This window comes from Panthera pardus, unplaced genomic scaffold (assembly GCF_024362965.1).
Source record: "Panthera pardus isolate Hobbes unplaced genomic scaffold, ASM2436296v1 HiC_scaffold_8, whole genome shotgun sequence".
In the NCBI taxonomy this organism is placed as follows: domain Eukaryota; kingdom Metazoa; phylum Chordata; class Mammalia; order Carnivora; family Felidae; genus Panthera; species Panthera pardus.
The window spans coordinates 60,069,337-60,090,565 of NW_026527013.1; the positions used below are offsets into that span (position 1 = coordinate 60,069,337).

At 43.9% G+C, this 21,229-nt stretch overlaps 1 protein-coding gene across 3 annotated transcripts in view; it reads left to right on the forward strand.

Annotated features, from left to right (window-relative positions):
- The window catches only part of LOC109261385 (solute carrier family 41 member 3-like), a 319,912-nt gene that overhangs the window by 9,034 nt on the left and 289,649 nt on the right, over positions 1-21,229 (forward strand). For 2 of the 3 annotated variants that reach the window (XM_053896886.1, XM_053896885.1), the window contains one exon: positions 8,050-8,332. In XM_053896886.1, coding sequence (XP_053752861.1) covers positions 8,177-8,332 — 156 coding nt within the window. In that variant the 5' untranslated portion in view covers positions 8,050-8,176. The remainder of the gene's footprint in view (positions 1-8,049; positions 8,333-21,229) is intronic. The other variant, XM_053896890.1, reaches the window with a different exon arrangement.

Consider the following 21,229-nt stretch of genomic DNA (forward strand, 5'->3'; position numbering starts at 1 on the left):
TGGCATACTTTATTCACTTGTCCAACATTCCCCCCTTTGGTGCCCTTTAAAAAACTTTTAGTAGGCATAATCTTTCAGTTTTACAGGTTGGTGCTCTTGGAAGACTAAGATACGTGCAGTCGTTTGGCGAGCAACAGTGTTTTCAATAAAATGTACCACAGCATTCAGTATCCAGGGGCCAATGGATCCAAGTAAAATTATGGAGAGGAGGGGCCCCACCAGGGCAGGAAGCCAGGATGCCCAATCCGTGAGGTCCCATCCTTTCCATTGATTGATAGTTTCCTGTGGTCTATGTTGAATTCTTTCCTTGAGCTTCTTAACCTTTGTTGTGACTATTCCTGACTGGTTTACGCGATAGCAACATCCCTCCCCTGGAAAGATGCAAGTCCCTCCCTTTTCTGAAGTAAGGAGGTCAAGGGCTCACCTGTTTTGGAGGGTCAGTGCCACCAGAGAGTTTATTTGGCTCTGTAAGGTTACCAGAGAATCTTCCACCCATTCGATGTCTTCACTTAGCTCTTCAGATAGTCTATGGTATAGTCCTATGGATGAACCTATGCCCCCTCTTCCAGTTCCTATTCCTGTCGCAATTCCTGTGCCTATCAGAATGGGTAGCAGGACTGCCCATTTAGCCCAGGACTTGGGGCTACAGGCTGTTAAGAGCTGATCTTCAGTGTATACAGATACTTCTGGGGTTGGGAAGATGGAATAACAAAGCTGAGTCCACTTGGGCTCTAGGCATCAGTAGGCCGATTTAGAACACAGATGGACCACCCCAGGGGTTGAACATAGGGTTGCATTCCTCTTTAAGGTTATATTTCTTCCACATAGAGAGGTACCATTCATACCTTCAGGGACTGTACAGATTAGATTGTTGGCATTTGAGATAGATCCCAGTGGCCAGGGGTCCAATTAAGACAGAGGTGTTGGTTTTGAGATTTTCAGGAGCTTCCCAGGTCAAAGGGATGGGAGTGGCTAAGTTAAGCCCTCCGGCTGAGGGGGCAAGCACATCCAGCAGATTTGTATGTGATTATATATTTTATGGAGGACTTGTAGAGTAGTGTTGGCCCAACGTTGGAGTGGGGAATTGGTAAGCATCTGACTGAGGGCTGAAAGGTTCACACCTTGGTAGGCTGCCAGGGGAGTGGCCACCTTTATGGCTTGCATTCCCCTATCCTTTATAACTATTTGAAGGGCCCTGTCTTGCACCCCTCCCCCATCTGAGATTCCCCCATTGAGGAAGGTAAGTGTAGCAAGCTCACTTCCCTCTCCAGAGGCCCTTGTTGTGACATGGGTTCCTGACATTTCGGGTTATCTCTATGATCCAATACTTAGTCCTTGGGACACCAGGTGACTGACAGTGCGTGTTTTTCCCCTGTAGTGATCTTTGTGGAGGGAGGTGAAGGCGCTGGATGCCCTTGACCCCCTTATTGTCATATAACAATCCTGGGGGCAAAGTGGGTAAGTGGCAGTTGTGAGGGTGAGAGAGGTTATCCTAGCATACAGGCAATACTTACTAATCCTCCCATCCAGAGGAGGTATGCAAGGCCCAGAATGCATCTTTTTGTCCCATGTCCAGCTTGTTGGTGCAGTCTCTATCAACCCAATGGTAAGAAGTAAGATCAGGGCTATGACACCGGTAAGGGGCAAGGGCTGGCAGAGTTGCATCCAAACCCTTGGGCTAGGTTCACGCATTGATTCCTCAAGCTTCTGCCATGCACAGGCCAGCCAGCTTCTGGGGTGTGGCTGGAGCAGGGCTGGAGGTCTCAAGGGCCAGTTTCCCTTTTGAGGGTCAGTTTAAGCGGGTTGACTGGATCTGGATCACTTCGCCAGGTTGTGGGTTCTTCTGAGTTGTCCTTCTTAGCTCTGGAGTGATGGTCCCATGGGGGGTGATACCTGAAACTCAATCCTCTATTTGGTTGTATGTCTGTAAAGTCTATCTCCAAGTTTTGGAAAGGGCGGATTTCTGGTAACTGTCAGATCAAGTTTAGGGAAGATATGATTTGCATATTTAGGGATCCATCCTGTTTTCCAGTTGTGTAAATAATCATATGCCCATGGGGTGTTATTTTTATCCCTATAGAATAACAAGCACAGAAAATTTCCTATACATGAAATAGTTTGACAATTTTCTGACGTTTACCTCAAGTTGTTTAGGCAAAAACCAAACATTTAAAGGTGATCATGACTAGAATTTAACATTCTTAACAGTGCATTGTTGAAACAGTTGTTCTCTAAAGACACACACACACACCCCTCCCTTTCCAGAGATAGCTAAATAGAGACCAATGCATCTGTAGAACAAATCCAGTCTTAACAAATCTGACCTAATTATTTACATTAGCTCAGCAAGAATAGCAATTGGTCATGAGGATCTTGTAAATTTTCTTTGTTGGAGCTTTTTATAACCAATCTCTGCGTTGAATTTTTAGTAGCCTATCCAGGCCAGGAGCCAAGCCAAATACTTGCCATCAGACAGGCCTGCAATACCTGTAGAATTGGGCAAATTCCTCTTTGTGAGGTCCCCAAGATATCCTGAGTTTCCTGCACCTGCCAGGAAGTGGCCGTCTTTACCTACCTGTTGAGGCTGCTGGGAACTCAGCAAGCAAGGCACCAGGCCAACATTTCCAAGGGGCATTATGGCTCCATGTTTTATAAAGCCAACCCTAATTCCTTAAAGCTGTCTGGTCATATCTGAGTTTATGAATGTCATCCTCAAATATGACATTCCAGTGAAGCCTTGGTAAAATAACCAGTATTTCCAATGGTGACCTGTTGCGTGATGAACCGATTATTATTGAATTTATGCAAAAAATTGTAATTCCCATGAAAGAAAGAATACTCATTGAGAGTTTTGAATTTCAGGGGAGTTATGTAAAGAAAAAGATAAATGCTTCAGTTTACAAATGCATACTTTATGACATTTTTGTATATCATAGATATCTTAAGAAAAAGTTTCCTTAATCTGGGAGATGAAATATTAGAGAACCAACAATATTTTCAACAAGAATCATAAAACTAAATTTCCTCAGTTCATTTAATCCCATGTTCCTAATTCTTGTTCAATTTGAATGCAGCTTTTTAGTTCTGGAAATTCTTACCCATTTTAGTATTAATTTTAAGATGTCAGATACCTGTATTTATCCACAAAGTCCTTTGAATAAATCTCCTTGAAGAAGATATACGTTTTGTGAGAGAATAAGAACAATTATAAATGACAAAATCTCAGAAATAGACATCGTTAAAGATTTGATGGGAGTTCATTACGATGCAATTGACAAAGAAATGTGGTTATTTCTGTGACACATAACATCTCAAGTAATCAGAATATTGTTGACCTTATATCAAAACATTAAAACTTTAGGAATTGCATATATTTGGGCAGTTACTGCATTTACCTGTGCAATACAACCTAAGGTTTACCATTGTATGACAGTGCTTTTCCAAGTAATTTAGCATCCCAAATAAAAGGGCCTAATTGGTCAAGAAGACTTCATTTACCATTTAAATCCTGAGAAGTTTGTTAAAACCCCAGAAGTCATAAATGCATCCTAAATAAAGATCATTACAAATCTTACAATTTTATTTATTCAACCAAAGTGGCAATAAAAGATCTCATAGGTGAATGTATAGCATTATACAGTTGTTATCAAAACCTAGGTCTTTTAACATTGAGAAGTTTTAACTAAGTAATCAAAGACCTGATAGAGAGGAGACCTAAAACTTTGATTTTCCTGGAGGATAAACCTTTTTTTGCCTTGTCTTATCAAGAGCAGATGAACAATTCAAGAAAACTTTGTCATTTTAGCAGAAAGAAAAGCAGAATTTCAACCTTATACCAGTATACTTTTAAAATTCCATTCATATCAACCTTCTACAACTTTCTTTTCCTTCCAAATTTTGTCCCAAAACCATTTCCTTCCAAATAACTAGTCTCATTTAGGACAAAATTACTTTCTTCTACCCTCAACAAAACTGTATTTCCATTCCTTCTATCTTTCTTATATACCTCCTATTTTCCTACATACAGTGTTGTTTTCTTTATTTTCATCAGTATTAAGTACATTCAGCAGAATTTTAACTCTTAGGAAACCTTAGTCTCCAGTGGAGGACTTAGTAACCAATTGAGACGTGTTTACATCAGAATTTTTTTAGATGGTAAATTCATGAACCAATTAAGTACAAAGCATGTTTTCCAATAGGTCCAAATAGCCTTAATTTCTCAGCAATAAAAAGTTCCCTTTTTTGTCCATCTTCTAATTGTTCAGTAGATTATTGAAAGTAGAGTGTTGAAGTCTTCTATTATTGAATTGTATTTCTCTCCCTTCAATTCTGTCAGGTTTTGCCTCATGTACTTTGGGGCTATATTGTTAGGTGTGTATAATTGGTATGTTTTTTGATAATATTGACCCATTTACCATTATCAAATCCCCTTCTTTATCTGTAATAACAATTTTGTTTTAATGTCTATTTTGCCTGATGCTAGGAAAGTCATTCCCACCCTCCCCCCCTACTTTTTTTTTGGTTACTCTTTGCCTGGTATGTCTTTTAAAGCCTTTTTACTTTCAACCTATCCATTTATGTTTAGTATAATTACTGATAAGATAGGATTTCTATCTGCCATTTTGCCATTTGTTTCTATATCATGGTTTCTTTCTGTTCCTCTATCCTTCATTAGTATCTTCTTTTGTATTAGATGTATATTTTCTAGTGTATTATTTTTATTCCTTTGTTATTTTTAAAATATATATTTTTTAGTTATTTTCTTAGTGATTGCTTTGAGGATTACAATTCCCACCTTAGATAACATTGCAATTTAAATTAATAGCAACTTGGGGCGCCTGGGTGGCTCAGTCGGTTGAGCGACCGACTTCGGCTCAGGTCATGATCTCACGGTTTGTGAGTTTGAGCCCCGTGTCGTGCTCTGTACTGCTAGCTCAGAGCCTGGAGCCTGGAGCCTGCTTCTGATTCTGTGTCTCCCTCTCTCTCTGACCCTCCCCCACTCATGCTCTGTCTCTCTCTGCCTCAGAAATAAACATTAAAAAAATTTTAAATTAATAGCAACTTAATGTTACTAATATATGAAACTTTGTTCCTATATAGCTCTGTGCTCTCCTTTGTGCTCCTCCTGTCATGCAAATTACATTTTTATATATTCTGTACCCATACATAGTGATTTATAATTACTGAATTATGCAGTTGTCTTTAAATTGGATAAGAGAGAAAGGAGTTACTAACAACAGTGCATTTATACTTTCTTTTCTTTGGCTATTAAAAAATTTTTTTAAATGTTTATTTTTGAGAGACAGAGAGAGAGCATGATTGGGGAAGGGGCAGAGAGAGGGAGACACAATCTGAAGCAGGCTCCAGGCTCTGAGTTGTCAGCACAGAGCCTGATGCAGGGCTTGAACTCACGAGCCATGAGATCATGACCTGAGCTGCAGTCAGATGCTCAACTGACTGAACCACTCAGGTACCCCTATACTTTTTTTTTAAAATTTGCCTATGTAGTTACCTTTGCCTAGCACTCTTTATATGAATTTAAAGTACTATCTAGGTCCTTTCATTTCAGCCTCTCGGTCTTGGTCTTTCCTGTAGGGCAGGTGCACACCAGTGGCACATTCTCTTGATTTTTGTTCATCTGGGAATCTCTTAATTTGTCCTTCATTTTTGAAGGATCCTTTTTCTGCTTATCAGAACTCTTGGTTGAAGTTCTTATTCCTTCAGCACTTGGAACATGTCATCCCACTGCCTCTGGCCTCCATGGATTCCAATGAAAAGTATGCTGTTAATCTTTCTGAGGAGTCCTTGTGCAAGAAGAGTCACTTCTCCCTGCTTTCAAGATTCTGTCTCTATCTTTGACTTTTGGCAGATTGATAATGATGTGTCTTGTGGTGGATCTCTTGTAATTTGTGTTCTTGTATTCTTGTGATTTGTTGAGCTTCTTGAATATGGAAGTTTGATCATAATTGGAAAGCTTTTGCACATTATGTCTTCCAATATTATTTTGGACTCCTTTGTTCTTTCGTCCCTTTCTGAGACTCCCGTTATACATGCAGGCGTGCTTGATGCTGTCCCATGGGCCCTGAGGACTTATTCATTTTTCTTCATTCTGTTTTGTTTCTTTTCTTCAGATTGGATGGTTTCTGTTGACTTAGCTTTCAGTTCAGTGGTTCTTTATTCTCCCTGCTCAGATCAGCTATTGCACTCCTCTAGGGCCATTATATTTTATAACTCCAGAATTTTGAGTTAGTTCTTCTTTAAAATAGTTATCTCCTCCTTGATATTCTCCATTTTGGTTAGACTTCGTTTTTTTGTACTTTATTTAGTTCTTCAGGGATGGTTAAGTTCTTTGAACATATTTAAAATAGCTGATTTCAGGTTTTCGTCTAGTTAGTCAATATTTGGGCTTCCTCAGCATATTTTTTATTAATTGCTTTTTCCCTATGCATATGTCACAGTATCATGTTTTCTTGCATGCCTATTTTTTGTTGAAAACTGGACGCTTAAAATTCTATAAGGTGACGACTCTGGAAATAAGGTTCTCCCCCTTCTCAGGGATTCTTGTTATTGCTGCTTTCTGTAGCTGTTGTTGGTTTAGCGACTTTTCTAAGTGACTTCTTTGGTTTGTATTCTGTGTTGTACTTCGCCCCTGAGGACTCTGCTCTGTGGTCAGGCAATTCTTGAATAGAGATTTCCTTGAATGCCATGTGTGGAAGTGATGAGTCCCCCAGTCTTTGCCTGGAGGCTCTGTGTGCCTGTTGGGGCACACCTTCAGTACATAGTGCTGTCATTCACCGCCCTGCCTTAGCCTTCATGGTGTGCTTATGCAGAGCCTCCAGATCAGCTGGGGGGTTACAGTTTCAAGCTTTCTCAGCTATTTCCTGAGCATATGCCCAGATCACTATGAGTGGCCTTCTAGATTCCCAGGAATTTTTAGGAACTTTTCAAAATTTAGGCATCTCATTCCCCAGCTTTTCCTTTTAGGCTTTTGGTTTGCATATTATTTACCTCAGCTATTACCCACTGCTTTAGGTAGTTGTGAAGTGCCTGTGATTGTTTTCCACAAATGTCCCCCAGGGAAAAGGCTTTTTACACGAAGTGAATTTTATAAGTCAGGTGAGGGGCGCCTGGGTGGCTAAGTTGGTTAAGCTGCTGACCTGGGCTCAGGACATGATCTCACTCATGGGTTCAAGCCCAGCATCAAGTGCTGTGCTGACATCTCAGAGCCTGGAGCCTGCTTCAGATTCTGTCTCCCTCTCTCTGTCCCTCCCCCCATTCGTACTCTGTCTCTGAAAAATAAATAAATGTTAAAAATAAAAAATAAATAAATCAGGTGAAATACAGATAGTCTGTAAGTGACATTTTCCGGTGAACCACCTGATAGGTCAAATGATGACAGTTCTTTGAGAATGAGGCTTTGAAGGAGCTCCAGCCCATTCTGCTCTCTCCAGGATATTGGTTTTTAAGGGTGCTGCAGAGCCACAGAGCAGGGGTTGGGACTAAGGCACAGTAAAAACATCACAAACACCATGGATACTACAGTGTGGCTGTTCTTGCTGAGGATTCAGCATTTTTTTATTGAGTAAATACTCCTGCATTGTTCCAAGCCTTTGGTGAATTTCCAGAGTTCTGAAAAGTGGATTCTGACATTTTTTGCTAGCTATCTTGTTCTTCTCTGGAGGAAAGAATTTTCAGAGTTCCCTATACCACCAGTTTTGCTGACTCTAATTCATGAATATTTAGCGCTCTCTTCTTTGATATGTTATTTTTCTCAAACCTGTGCATATTAAATAAAAACTGTTTGAATTGAGGTTGCAGGAGACCGTGTGGAGCAGTCCCTGAGCAAGGGACTATTTTTTTAAATATAATTTACTGTCAAATTGGTTTCTATACAACACCCAGTGCTCATCCCAACACATGAAGGGGCTATTGATTGGGTAGAATGATGCCAGCCTCTGCTGGACAGAAGGGCCTGAGGGCTTAAAGGGTGTCAGCTGTATGGCAGTCAGGAACTTTGCTGATCAGCCGTTGTTGCTTTGTGTCTCCCAGGTTAAGGCTGCCAGGGGTTCAGCTCTGCTCACATGGATGGGACAGAGATCCGACAGCAGAGGCCAGAGGACCTGGCTCTGCCACACGCCTTCAGCCCTGGAAGACTGGAGCCTCAGATGATGGACCTATGAGTGTGTCTGAGAGCCACAGGGTGGTCCCTGAACCACTGGGGTTTGAGTTCATCAGGGAGACTGCCTTGTCCCTTGGCCTTCAGGTGATGGTGCCCTTCATGTTTGCAGGACCGGGACTGTCCGGGGCTGGTGTGCTTTTGAACTATTTCCAGGTAAGAGGGAAATAAATGGGAATGGTGGTGTCAGGGGCACTGTTGAATGCCATCCCTGAAGAGTAGGCCTCTACACTTTGAATCCAGCTTGAGGGACAAGGGACAGGACGTCCTCTTCTTAAATACCATTTTTCTACAAATTGAGTAAGATTCTTTTAGTTACTGGTGACAGGGACTAAATTTAACCCAGGTTAAGCTTAAAAAAGACAATTTATTAGCTCATATAATTGAAATATGTAAGGGGTTAGATTTTAGGCATGGCATGATCCAGGTGCTTAAATGATTAACAGGATGCTGGCTTTTTCTCTGTCACTCATCTATGATTTATTTTCAGGTAGGATTCTGTACCTAGAGGGGAAGATGGCCATTGGCATTTAATTTCAACTTAATACATGCGTTCTTAGAAAAAAGAGAGACTTCTTTGTCAATGTCCACATCGGCCTCTAAAGATTGATCCTAATGTCAGGTCTACTCCTGTTCCAGTTCCTGTTCCCTGAGGGAGAACATTCTCTGTTTGGCTCACCTGACTTACATTGTCATCACTCTTGGAGGGGAGGCAGGGCACCTTGATTTGCAGCCCTACCAGAATTCCACAGAGTGAGGAACTGGGAGTTACCTATCAGACAAAAAAGTTGCCAGTGTACCCTGACTTTCCTGTTCTTCTACTGTCATTACTTTCATTGGTGTGGTCTTCAGAGGTTCTTCCTGGAAAGGCATAGTCCCTAAGAATATTCCAATTCATAACTGGCTAGATCTGTCCTATTAGTTAGCAGTCAGCAGAGAACAAAGGCTTTCTAGAGTGAGGCAGGCTGGGAGAAGCAGGGCTGATGTGTGTGACAGTTCCTGGCCTGTGCCTCACTCAGTGCTCCACGGTGTCTGTGCCTGGTAACCTAGGCCCTGCCCCTCATGGATTTAAGTCCCAGTTCTACTACTTAGCAGTAAGTCTGGTGATTTAATTTTTTTAAAGTATTTTTTAAGTTGATTTATTTATTTTGAGTGTGAGAAACAGCAAGTGCGGGAGAGGTGGGGGGGTGGGGGAAGAGAGAGAATCCCAAGCAGGCTCTACACTGTCAGTGTAGAGTCCAATGTGGGGCTCAAACCCGTGAACCATGAGATCATGACCTGAACTGAAATCAAGAGTTGGATGCTTAACTTACTGAGCCAACTATCCCTAAATTTTTTTTAATGCTTTTTTTTTTCATTTTAGGAAGAGAGTGTGAGCAGGGGAGGGGCAGAAAGAGGGAGACACAGAATCCAAAGCAGGCTCCAGGCTCTGAGCTGTCAGCACAGAGCCTGTTGTGGGGCTCAAACTCGCGCACCACAAGATCATGACCTGAGCTGAAGTCGGACGCTTAACAGACTGAGCCACCCAGCCGCCCCTAAATTCTTTTTAAACCAACACTAAAATCAAGAGATTTCATGTAAAAGTCTGAATTTCTGTTTTCTGTTGAAAACTTGGCAACTCTCACAGCATTGGCCCCACTTCCTCTCATGGCACAGTGGGTGGTTGCAGCTGCCTCTAGGTGGCCACGTTCTCTGGTTTGCCACAGTCCCCACCATCCCACTGCATTCCGTCACCTGCTTGGCCCTGCCCCAGTCTGGAGTTCTCAAAGACCCTTCCAGTACCCAGCTGTCTAGTTCCTCATGATGTCATAGCACCAGTGACCACCAGCTCACTACCAGAATCCACCTGGACCTTTCCCGGCCCCAGGATGGCTGTCTCTTAAACCAGAGCCCCTATCCCAGTCTGATTCAGTCCCTGCCTGCATGTTTGGTCTCTCTGTGCCCTCCAGACCCCAGTCCTCTCCTTTTTCTTGGTGACCTAGTCCACATCTTTCGTGACATGGTCAGTCAGCACTGTGGTAGCCTCAAGAGCACCTCAGTGTCCCAGCCTCTTTGCCGCCCTACTTACTTCAGGTGCTATTCCCTGCAGTCCATTCTCAATTTTATTGAATGTTCTCAGTATGGTGTCACTGAGGCATGTAACCTCTATACACACACACATACCTCACACTTCTATATTTGTATATACATCCATATATATCAACCCCCTAAGCATACACATATTCGTTTAGAATGTACACACACAGGTTTATAAATTATATAGGGAGAGGCAGTACAATAGTGAAATGAATTGCTTGAGAGCGCAGAGTCTAGAGCTAGTCCCACTGGGTTTGAGTCCAACCTTTGTCACTTACACAAGTTGTTCTTTTTTCCCCTGTTTTCTAATCTGTAAATTAGAATTGAGGAGACCTGGAAAGATGGCAGCTTAGGAGGACACTGGGCTCACCTCGTCCTGCTGATCGCTTAGATTCCACCTGCATCTGCCTAATAACCCAGAAAACTGCCAGAAGACTAGCAGAACGGACTCTCTGGAGGCAAGTGTAGACAAGAGGCCCATGGAAGAGGGTAGGAAGGGTGGAGAGGCAGTGCCTGCTACACGGACTGGTGGGAGGGAGCCGAGGTCGTGGAGGGGCAGCCCGCTGGGCAAGGCAGAGCCCCTTGCAAAAGCAGAGGGGCCAGACTCCATGGGTTCTGACAGCCAGTGGGACTTAACATCTGGAATGTTAAAAGTAAACAACTCTGCTCTTGGAGAGCAGGGAGGGCAAGAGGACGCTGGGAGGGAAAGTTGTTGAGCCCCAGAAGACAGAGTTCAGCTCAGTGGGGGAACAAAGGTGCTGGCAAGCACCATCTCCGTCTCCCATCCCCCAGCCAAAATTCCAAAGGGAGCTGGTTACCATCACCGAACTTGCTTGCACCACGCAAACGCCCAATGCTGTGCTTCTGTGGATCCATCCCTCCAATGGGTCTGCCTCCCTCCCGGTGCTGCAGCGCCCCTCCCGCAAGTGACTACTGATGGCAAAGCGAGCTAAGCCTGCCACTCCCACCCCTGTGCACCTTGCGGATCAACCCCAGCTAATATGCCAGATTCCATCCAAGCAACACCACAAGCCTGGCAGTGTGCAAGTAGCCCAGACAGGGGCCACACCACTCCACAGTTAGTCCTGCCCCTGGGGGAGGGGAAGATAAGGTACACACCAGTCTGACTGTGGCCCCAGTGGTGGGCTGGGGACAGACATCGGGTCTGACTGTGGCCTGCTCACCAACACAAGTAACTCCAGACAGCACAGGGGAAGTGTCCTGCAGTTTGGAGCCACTGGAGGAACTACCCAAAATGACAAAATGGAAGAATTCTCCTCAAAAGAAACTCCAGGAAGTAGTGACAGTTAACAAATTGATCAAAAACAATTTAAGCAATATAACAGAACAAGAATTTAGAATAACAGTCATAAAATTAATTGCTGGGCTTGAAGAAAGCATAGAGGACAGCAGAGAATCTATTGCTACAGAGATCAAGAGATTAAGAAATAGTCATGAGGAGTTAAAAATGGTATAAATAAGGTGCAAAATAAAATGTAGCTGGCCATAGCATGGATTGAAGAGGCAGAGGAGAGAATAGGTGAATTAGAAGATAAAATTATGGAAAAAGAGGAAGCTGAGAAAAAGACAGATAAAAAAATCCAGGAGTATGAGGGGAGAATGAGAGAACTAAGTGATGCAATCAAATGGAAAAATATCCATATCATACGAATTCCAGAAGAAGAAGAGAGAAAGGGGCTGAAGGTGGCTTGAACAAATCATAGCTGAGAACTTCCCTGACCTGGGGAAGGAAAAAGGCATTGAAATCCAAGAAGCACAGAGAACTCCCTTCAGACGTAACTTGAATCGATATTCTGCACGACATATCATAGTGAAAACGGCAAAATACAAGGATAAAGAGACAATTCTGAAAGCAGATAGGGATAAACAGGCTGTAACTTACAAAGGTAGACACATAAGAGTAGTGGCAGACCTATCTACTGAAACTTAGGCCAGAAAGGAATGGCAGGAAATCTTCAATGTGATGAACAGAAAAAATATGCAGCCGAGAATCCTTTATCCAGCAAGTCTGTCATTCAGAAAAGAAGAAGAGATAAATGTTTTCCCAAACAAACAAAAACTTAAGGAATTCATCACCGCTAAACCAGCCCTACAAGAGATCCTAAGGGGGAGTACCAGAGACATCACTACAAGCATGAAACCTATAGACATCACAATAACTCTAAACCCATATCTTTCAATAATAACAGTGAATGTAAATGGACTAAATGCTCTAACCAAAAGACATAAGGTATCAGAATTCATTAAAAAAACAAACAAACAAGACCCATCTATTTGCTGTCTACAAGAGACTGATTTTAGACCTGAGGACACCTGCAGATTGAAAGTGAGGGGATGGAGAACTATCTATAATGCTACTGGAAGTCAAAAGAAAGCTGGAGTAACCATACTTATATCAGACAAACTAGACTTTAAGTTAAAGGCTGTAACAAGAGATTAAGAAGGGCATTATATAATAATTACAGGGCCTATCCATCAGGAAGAGCTAACAATTATAAATGTCCACGTGCCGAATACGGGAGCCCCCAAGTATATAAAATAATTAGTCACAAACGTAAGCAACCTTATTGATAATTGCAGGGGACTTTAATACCCCACTTACAATAATGGATACATCATCTAGACACAGAATAAAGAAACAAGGGCCCTGAGTAATACATTGAATCAGATGGACTTGACAGATATATTTAGAACTCTGCATCCCAAAGCAACAGAATATACTTGCTTCTCGATTGCACATGGAACATTCTCCAAGATAGATCACATACTGGGTCACAAAACAGCCCTTACTAAGTATAAAAGAATTGAGATCATACCATGCACACTTTCAGACCACAAGGCTATGAAACTTGATATCAACCACAGGAAAAAGTCTGGAAAACCTCCAAATGCATGGAGGTTAAAGGACATCCTACTAAATGATGAATGGGTCAACCAGACAATTAGAGAAGAAATTAAAAAATATATGGAAACAAATGAACATGAAACCACAACAATCCAAACCCTTTGGGATGCAGCAAAGGCAGTCCTGAGAGGAAAATACATTGCAATCCAGGCCTTTCTCAAGAAACACGAAAAATCCCAAATAAGAAATCTAACAGCACACCTAAAAGAACTAGAAGCAGAACAGCAAAGAAACTGCAAACCCAGCAGAAGAGAAATAATAAAGATCAGAGCACAAATAAACAATATAGAATTCAAAACAAAACAAAACAAAAACCCCACAGGAACAGATCAATGAAACTGAGTTGGTTTTTGAAAAAATAAACAAAATTGATAAACCTCTAGCCAGGCTTCTGAGAAAGAAAAGAGAGAGGATCCAAATAGATAAAATCACAAATAAAAAATGGATTTATTACAACCAATCCCTCATAATTACAACCAATTATCAGGGAATACTATGAAAAACTATATATCAACAAACTGGACAAACTGGAAGAAAAGGACAAATTCCTAAACACGCACACCACGCACTACCGAAACTCAAACAGGAAGAAATAGAAAATATGAACAGACCCATAACTAGTGAAGAAATTGAATCAGTTATCAAAAATCTTCCAACAAATAAGAGTCCTGGACCAGATGGCTTCCCAGAGGAATTCTACAAGACATTTAAAAGCAAAGTTAATACCTATCCTTCTCAAGCTATTCCAAAAAATAGAAATGGAAGGAAAATGTCTAGACTCCATGTAAAAAGCCAGCATTACTTTGATTCCCAAACACCAGAGACCCAACAAAAAAGGAGAACTACAGGCCAATGTCCCCGATGAACATGGATGCAAAAATGTTCAACAAGATACCAGGAAATCAAATTCAACAGCATATAAAAAGAATTATTCATCATGATCAAGTGGGATTCATTCCTGGGCTGCAGGGCTCGTTCAATATTCACAAATCATTCAATGTGATATATTACATTAATAAAAGAAAAGAACCATATGATCCTGTCAATCGATGCAGAAAAAGCATTTGACAAAATACAGCATCCTTTCTTAATAAAGACCCTCGAGAAAATCAGGATAGAAGGAACATACTTAAACATCGTAAAAGCCATTTATGAAAAGCCCACAGTTAATATCATCCTTCATGTGGAAAAACAGAGCTTTCCCTTGAGATCAGGAACACGACAGGAAAGTCCACTCTCACTGCTATTGTTTAACACAGTGTTGGAAGTCCTAGGGTCAACAATCAGACAACAAAATGAAATAAAAGGCATCAAAATCAGCAAAGAGGAAGTCAAACTTTCACTTTTTGCATACGACATGATGCTCTACATGGAAAACCCGACAGACTCCACTAAAAGTCTGCTAGAACTGATCCATGAATTCAGCAAAGTCTCAGGGTACAAAATCAATGTCCAGATATCAGTGCATTTTTATACACCAATAATGAAGCAACAGAAAGAGAAATAAAGAAACTGATCCCATTTACAATTGTACCAAGAACCATAAAATACCTAGGAATAAACCTAACCGAAGATGTAAAAGATCTGTATGTGGAAAACTATAGAAAGCTTATGAAGGAAATTGAAAAAGACACAAAGAAATGGAAAAACATTCCATGCTCACAGATTGGAAGAATAAACATTGTTAAAATGCCAAAACTACCCAAAGCAATCTACACATTCAATGCAATCCCAATCAATATTTCACGGGCGCTCTCCTCAAGGCTAGAACAAACACTCCTAAAATTTGTGTGGAACCACAAAAGCCCCTAAATAGCCGAAGTAATATTGAAGAAGAAAACCGAAGTGGGAGACATCACAATCCCAGACTTTAGCCTGTACTATAAAGCTGTAATCACCAAGACAGTATAGTATTGGCAAAAAGCAGACACATAGGCCAATGGAATAGAGACCCCAGAATTGGACCCACAAATGTATGGCCAACTAAGATTTGACAAAGCAAGGAAGAGTATCCAATGGAAAAAAAGTACCTTCAACAAATGTTGCTGGGAAAACCGGACAGCAATACGCAGAAGAATGAAACTAGACCACTTTCTTACACCATACACAAAAATAAACTCAAAATGGATGGAAGACCTGAATGTGAGACAGGAAACCATCAAAATCCTAGAGGAGAAAGCAGACAACAACCTCTTTGACCTCAGCCACAGCGATTTCTTCACACATCTTCAAAGGCAAGGGAATTAAAAGCAAAATGAACTATTGGGACCTCATCAAGATAAAAAGCTTCTGCACTGCGAAGGAAAGAATCAATGAAACTAAAAGGCAACCAAGGGAATAGGAAAAGATATTTGCAAATGACATATCAGACAAAGGGCTAGTATCCAAAATCTATAAAAAACTCACCAAACACCACACCCGAAAAATAATCCAGTGAAGAAATGGGCAGAAATGTGTGGCCAACCAAAACACTAGTTTATTTGAAGGTTCCCAGGGAGAATGCTTGTAGATAGGCCATGCCAGTGGTTAGGGGCAGATCCCACCTCCCATGTGCGACAAGAGAAAGGGAAGGCAGATACCTATTTTCTAGATTTGACCAATGCCCATTTGAAATGCAGGACCATGACTCACCTCATGGTGATTCCGATCCCATTGCTGCTTTTCTAACTTCTCCTCAGTTCACACACCAAGACCAACGTTCAAGACCAACCATACCAACCAAGGTCCAAGGATTGGAGTGAAGAACCAGGCCTTTCCTGAGTCAATGTAGAGCTCTCAGAGTCAGATTCCTGACAGGACAGCTAGCACGCCTGTCCCTGAGCCCTCGATGCCTAGCAGGCCACACTATCGTGGGAATGGGTAGACACATGAACCCCAGACCCTCATTGCCTGAGATACCCTCATTTGGAATAAAAGACAGTGAATGTGCACAGTGAACCGATCAGCACACAAAAAGCCTTTTGAATCAATGGTGCACCATAGCCTCGTTCAACCCTATTGATCATCACAGGAAAGCATATTCTTCATGACTGAGAATAACTGCTGCCCCTATCTCCCGACATGATGTGCAAAAGGACAAGAGAAGCCAAAGCTTCCCTCTATTTCTTAAGAGATAATGTGGGTCTCTTGCTCACAAGGCTCCAAGGGGCATCCTTTGAGGTACTCCTTTAGCCAACCCAACAAGGGTTCTTCTGATGCCTTAGCGAGCCAGCGTGCTAATATATTGTGCTGATCACACTGTTCTAAACATTACCCGATCTCCTTTAATGAAGAACTCTGGCCCTCGGTGTACCAAGTTTCATGACATTGCTTTCTTCACCACGGTTCCTCTTGGGATCCCCACAAATTCAGTTGCCCAGAGTCATAGCACTGGCTCCCAAATGTGCAATGTGGACTAGCCCTTGTGTCTGTGGGACAGGTTGAGTAAAAAGGGGCCCTGGCATTTTGGTTTCAGGATTCCGTGGACATCCAGAGCCTTAGGCCATTCGAAGGGGTCCAGCTGAGAACTGTTTCTGTGGAGGCTGAGCCACATGTAACTGAGGGAAGCTGGCCTCGATGCCCATAAAAAATTAAGTTTAACATGCCCTTGCAAATGGATCACATTCCCATTGGATGGAAATGGTGAACGTACATTGGTCTACTGGAGCCATTCCCTTTCCTTCTTGTCATTCTGACTCAGTCTGTGTTCACCCTTCTGAGCCATGGAGCTGGCACTGACACAGAGGGCACCAAAGGATGAGGTTTTGTTGCCCACTCAGTCCCTCGCTCAGTGACATCCATGAGCAAGGCATATCCGAAAGGAGAATAGCCCTCCAATTCCTGGGCTTGGTGATTGGCTGTTTGTAGCAAGGGGTGGGGGAGGCTAGCCAGCTTGCCTCATTGTTCTGCCTGATGGAGGAGCCTTCCTTCTGAAAAGCAGACAGTTCACACAGGAGTGGGAGTCTCCAGAAGCTGGTCAGCACAAGAAGAGCCCTTTACAGGAAGAGGGCCCCAAATGCCCCTTTCCACACTTTGGAGGAAGACCTGGGAGCCTTTGACTACAGCACTGTCACTGCTTACTCCATTCAATGATTGGAAATGTGAGAAAAGCAAAGTCCAGGACTCTCTAGGTCCTTCTGAAGGAAGAACGCAGGCCTGTTGCTCCCATGGTCCGAGATGCGGACGCTAGATGGCGATGTTGCCTAAGGCTTCTAGTGTTTCTTCTTTTTCCCATAGCCAGGTTGCCAGGAGCTGGTGCTGGACCCTTCTCCACATAATTCCCCTTTCAATCTCTGAAGACCTCTGACCCTCCTTATCCACCGTAATACATCTTTGCTCTCTTGTAGAAACAAGGTTCTTCCCACAATCTGTTCAGAGTCAGTGTCTCATGGTCGTATCCTCTGCCTTCCACCCGGAGTCTGACTCAGTCCTTGAGACTGTGAGAGAGATTTTGGCCACAGGGCTCCATCTTCAGTAATTCATTAGATTCCAGAAGTATGTGGCTCTCGATAGGCCCAGGAATTTTTAGTTGCCCAGTACGGATGTTTGTGTGAAGACTGTGCCAGAGATTTGGGCAGGGAGCTGGCCTCCTTTTTGCCAAGGGCCAATGAAGGAAGATACCTTCTTTCCAAGTGGGTCTCAATTACCACCAAAAATGTCAGGCTTGGGGCACCACTTGGGTCCATTTCCTTCCCCTATCTTTATTTCTGACTTTATTTCCCCTTTAAAAGCCACGGAGCCATCAGTCACTCAGCTGGCACCCCTGGGTAGGCATCAAATTACCACTCTGCTTCTGTGCTCAGGGAGAGCTCTCAGGCTCTGATCTGACAAAGGAAAGATGGCCTTCAGACCCTGAGTGCTGGTTGCTTGGCTTGCTGGGGTATGGGAGGTGAGGGGGAGCCACCTTCCTCCCTGAGTTGGGTGATTGATTTGCCTTCATTCCAGGAAGCACACAGTTTGTACATGGGCAGTATGGACCAGGCCATGGTCAGTACAGGAAGAGTCTTGTCCAGCAATAGGGAACCAAGTCCTTGTTCCAGACTCCTGAGCAAGAGCCAGTAGAACCCAATAGCGACACCTCCAGTACTGCTGCCTCCGTCAACTGCTACAAAAAGTTGGAGGGACAGACATAGCCAGAAATCTCTGGCTCCAATAGAATGAATGGAGGTTTCTTACTGACAGGGCTTTCAGTGTGCCCTTTCAGAGGGTGCCCTTTTCCTAAGCTCATGGGCATTTCTATTTCCAGATACAAGCAGCTTGATAGGAGACTGTGCTGGGTACTTCATTCTCAGCATTCTCCAAATTTCAAGTGTGATGAAGGACTCAGAATCTGTGTCTCCATTTCGACCACTTAGCCTTTTTCGTCCAAAGGGTTTCTGCATGGACTTTATGCAGAGCCAGTGTCTTAGAGTAATATCCTTTTCTTTCAGCTTGGGACTTTGGCGGTGTCCGTTGGATGGTGATATAGGTCTTCCTTTGTGGCCACCCCCACACCTAATGTGTGTAAAGATACCCAGGGAGAGTGCTTGAGGGTAGTCGAAGCCAGTGGTTAGGGGAGGATCCTGCCTCCTGTGTGGGAGAAGAAGAAGGGATGATAGACATGTGCCCCTCTTTGATTTGACCCATGCCGATTGGGGTGCAGAACTTGGACTCAACTTCCTATCCCGTTGCTGCTTTTCTCACCTGGTCACAGTCACCCACCAAGACCGAGGGGCTGCCCTGTCCACAACCAAATTCCAAGGATTGGAGGTGAGTTTCCAGTACTTCCCGAGTCAATAGAGGGCTCTCAGAGTCTGATGTCCCAGAGGTCAGCTGACACTCTGCCCCGTAGCTCTTGTTGCTGAGCAGGGTATTATAGCAAGAGTAAGGAATTGCTCTTCCTTGGCAACAAGGTTCTCCCTGGAATCTTGTCAGAGTCAGTGTCTCAGAGTTATGTCTCTTCTTATTCAGTGAGGAGTCTGGTACAATCCTGGTGAGGGTGTGAGGGGTTTGGCCACGGAGGCCGTGGGCATTGGGTTTCAGACTTTGTGGACATCACCAGGCCTAGGGCATCTAGCACTGCAGGTGTCCAGTGGAGAACGCTTGTGTGTAGGCAAGCCCGAGGTTTGAGGAAGGGAGCCGGCCTCCTGTCTGGATCGAGACTGAATTCAGAAAGAGATCTCTTTCCTAGATGGGCACCACTCCCTTTGGAGATGCAGAACTTTGGCACTGCTGGCTCGCACTCATCCCCATGCCATCGCTGCTTTTCTAGTTAGGTCTCTGTTCACATTCCAGGAACATGGGGCTGTCACTTACACAGCCATGGCTGTATGAATGTTGCCAGTTTCCCAGTCAGTTGCTGAGGAAATTGAAGGCTCTCTGGGTCTAATATCCCAAAGAAAACCCGGCCCTCCCATCCCAGAGCCCATGGTGCTGATTAGCTGGCTAGGGAATGCACGAGCACGGGTAGCCAGTTGGCCTCCCTCCCCTCACTAATGGCGACCCCCTTCCTTTGGAAGGACAGCAGGTTTTCGTGTGGGCGGGATGCTCCAGGATCTGGTCAGTACAGAAAGTATCTTTGGATGGAATACCGCACCAAGTCCCACTTCCAAATACTTGCTCATCTGCCAAGAGCACAACGCTGCTACAGCTGTATCACTGCTGCCCCTCTGGACTGATGGCAAGGACAGGACACCAACCCAGAGCCAGGTCTTTCCCTCTGATGCTGAAGGAAGAATCTGGGCAGGCTTCTTGCGGTCAGGGCTTTCGGGTGGAACTTACAGATGGTACCATTTGCCAAAGCCTACAGATGTTTCTCATTCCCGAGGTGTCAGTCAGCGAGCTGAGGAAGTTTGTGCTAGTCACGTCACTCTCCACTTGATCTCATTCTTATCCCTGATGCAGAACTCTGGCCCTTCCTCTATCCATTTTCACCCCTTTGCTCTGTTTTCACTCTGAGCCCTCCCTGGGCTCCATTCCATGTAGGTGTCTTAGAGTCATACCCTGGGCCCCCAACTGGGGATTCGGGTCCATTCCCTGTGACTGTGGCACATGTTTGACCAAAGGGCCCTTGGCTCTTCAGCAGGATAGTCCTTCCTGTATGATGGTTTGTCTCTGCGTAAGACTCTCAGGACTCAGAGTTCTGGCCAAGTAGGCCTGTAGTTTTGTGTTTGTTTTTGTTTTGCCACAGGGACAGACCCTCAGACCCTCTCAGGCTTTCAAGCATCTTGAAAAGACAAGAATAAGTATAAAATGGGAAGTCGTTGCAATATGTGAAGGACAATCAGGGCAAGATCGATTTATTGCAAACCAGTGCAACCTTCATGATATGTGAACAGGCAAGGCAACCCTGGTCTAGTATCTCCCTCTGCATTTCTTCCGGGCATATTGCACACTGGCCAACATCTTGACTCAGTTTATCCTCATTATGGGTTATTCCTGGCTTGTTCAACACATCACATCATGCCTAGCCCTTTCATGTGAGGGTACATGTGTGGGAGCACATTAGTCCTCCAACGTGGGATGGGAGAAGTGAACTGGTATGGAGGCAAAGGCCAGGTGCTGCCCTCGTGGGTTCCACCCTATCTGCCAGTCCCTGCCTGCTGCCATTGTTTTGGGGGCTCTTGTCAACCTCGTCTTGCCAGCCAGAACTGTTACCCTTGCTGCTGTTGAGTATGCTGAAGGAGGACAGGGCTGCACAGGCCAATACCATGGTTGCCACACCATGACCACAGGGTGGCTTTGCAGGGCCACTGAAGCACCTATGGCACTGCCTAATGCACAGGGCTGTTCATGCCTTGGCACCTGACCTAGAAACCTCCTTGTGGTCGTGCCCTGCACCCAGCACTGCCTGTGATCCTGCTGGCCCCTCTGCCCCAGCTGGAAGGAAGGTAAATCCATGTCTGAGTAAGTGCAAGTGCTGCCATTAGCAGTGGGTGGGCTGCTTTGCTTGGTGCCCACCTTCCATATGCACAGGCTTCTGTGAAAACCTATCCCTGGGCACTGGCTGAGTAAGTGACTTCTAAGTCTCAATGGGGACAATGTTAGACCTAGGGCCAAGGCCAGGGAGTGGCCATAAGGAGGGCCAAAGATCA